The 2452-nt window shown below is 36.8% G+C and overlaps 1 protein-coding gene across 1 annotated transcript; it reads left to right on the plus strand.

The window, feature by feature from the left end:
* The first annotated feature begins 369 nt into the window (after positions 1-369).
* Positions 370-2452, plus strand: SFR1 (SWI5-dependent recombination repair 1). The gene is made up of 3 exons (XM_009328443.1): positions 370-465; positions 1649-2035; positions 2261-2452. Exons 1-3 carry the CDS (start codon positions 370-372, stop codon positions 2450-2452), a joined length of 675 nt encoding a protein of 224 aa, XP_009326718.1.

The raw sequence follows: 2452 nt of genomic DNA on the forward strand, positions 1-2452 counted from the left end.
TATAATGGAGAATATCTGTGAGACTTTTTATAATATTTTTCATCTTTTTAAGAAAAAATTCCATAGAGTTTTATGAGTGAGGGAAAAATAATATACAAAATTCATAGTAAGATACTTTATGCCAGTTAGCAGTGTCATTCATCCTCTTGAAGAAAAGCCATTCACAAAGCAAGATGCTACTTAGCACATGAAACAGTTGTATAACTTATGCAGATGTCTTCTTGAACTTAACATTTAGAAAATAAGCCTTAGTATTTCTTATTAGAGCTTTTCACTCATTTCTACAGCCACATGGCTCATTATAATCAGGTGAAAACAGCACCATATGTAATTCATTGTCTTTTAACAGAAACTGCTATCCATCTTGAGATGGAAGAACCAGTGTTTGATAAATTGACATCTTTGTGCAATACTCCAAAGGATTCTGGGACAGCAGCTCCACAGAGGACTAGTTCAGGGAAACAGGTATGAAAACTTACTTGTTTTTCCATTAATGTGACTCTTCATAGTAACAAAAATGCCTGTGAAATCATCAAGTAGTTGGAAGTCACTGAGATACTGTTTGCTGGAAGGCTACAGATAGGTAGCTTATACCTATAGCTGCAAGGTTGTCCAGGTGAGGAATGTGCTTGGTATACTTTGCTCTGAATATGCAGATGTTTGCTGCGAATACAAAGCGATGGAGCAGTATACCCAAAATGCCATACTAATAAATTTAAATACTATTTAGGGTTTGTGGTGGGTTTTGTTGTTTGTGGTTTTTTTAATCTGTCATCTTCAGTTTTCTCAAATCCTAGTTTTCTGGGTTGCTGTGTATGCAGAATGACTTTCTGTGACTCCTGCTTGCACTTGACAAAGTACACTGCTTTCAGTTTTTATATTCTCCATAATGCTGAGCTCTACTTTAGTGTCTACCCTAGCACGCGTTATGGTGATGCTGTCATGCTCACCATCTGGACCTATGCAGGATAGGGCTAGTTTGCAAGTGTTCCTTAATTAATCCCTCTCTCCCATATTTTAGTATATTTTCACAGGTAAAAACATTAGACACAGATTATCCAAAAAAAAAAGAAATTAAAAAAATTATTAACTTTTGAAGAAAAAGAATCACTTTTTAGATGCTTATCAGTGAAGGATCTCAAAGCATGAACAAGTCAAAATTATACAGATCACTTCTAATACTCTCAAGTAGAATACAGATGTTTTATACTAGTGCTAATGCAGAAAGTGTATGTGTGGTGGGATGGAGCAGCAAAAAAACCCATCCTTTATCTCCATTAAACTAGAGGGGGAAATTGAACATGAAGGAATAAAATCAGCCAAGTTGAAATATGCCGTATGTCTTCTGCACAAAGACTAGATGAGTAGGTTTGCCTCAGCGGAATACAGAATTTGCTCCTAGAAAATGTGGAGGTACGTCTTTCCATATCTTGCAGCTGTGTGTGCAAACACATGTGAAAGGAAGAAGTTAACTTTGTTATGTTTGTGAAAGCTATAGTGAGAATTAGGAAGTCTGGCTTTACAATGATCTTTACATATATGACACATTCTGTGTAAGTAATAACCAGGGTAAACAGTTCTTTGAAATTTGTTCAAAAGATTAGATTATTCTGATCCTTCTGGGGTTTTTTGTTGTTTTTTTTTTTAGCCACTGAGTGCAGCTCTGAGGGAGCGATTAAGGAAAACAAGACGTTCATTTAATGCTAGTTTTACAGTGGCAAAGCGGCTAAAAATAGACACTGAAGAAGAAGACTGTGCTGATGCTGACAGAGGGTCCCTGCCAAAGACAAGTACAGATTGTTCCAGATTACAAGATGGTTCTGAAAACCTGGAAAGAAATGGCACTGGACATACATGTTTCAAAAGTCCCCTACAGGAAGAAGATCTCTGTGGATCAGCAGAGAATTCTCACGTGCTACAGGCTGATCTTAGTCAGCAACAGTCCCTAGAAGAAAAAGTAAGGTTGGTGAAACAAGTGCAAGAGAAGGAAGAACTACTTCGAAGGCTCAAACTGGTTAAGATGTACCGATCTAAGGTGAGGCGAACCTCTGAAAAAGCACTTTTAAGCCATTCTTTGAAGTAGAATTCATAGTGTAATCCTTATTTATTGATTTAAGCAACAATATTTACTCACTTATTTTGGTGTGGTGCTTGTGTATTGTCTCAGTTTAAGGTGTTTTATAAAAAATAGATCTGTGGGGTATTAAAAAATCCCACATTTCAGCCAATGACAGTTTTTTTTGTTTTGTCCCAATTTCAGAACAACCTGTCTGAACTGCAGGCTTTGATAGCGAAATGGAGAAGTAGTACCCAGCTGATGCTATATGAACTACAGTCAGCCTTTTCTGCAGATGGCAAGAAAGTGAGTCTCACTCAGCTGATAGATACTTTTGGATTAGAAGACCAGTTATTACACTACAGCAGAACAGAAGAAGATTTTGTAGATGCATAA

The sequence above is a fragment of the Pygoscelis adeliae genome, unplaced genomic scaffold (assembly GCF_000699105.1).
Source record: "Pygoscelis adeliae isolate BGI_AS28 unplaced genomic scaffold, ASM69910v1 Scaffold317, whole genome shotgun sequence".
NCBI classification, from domain to species: Eukaryota; Metazoa; Chordata; class Aves; order Sphenisciformes; family Spheniscidae; genus Pygoscelis; species Pygoscelis adeliae.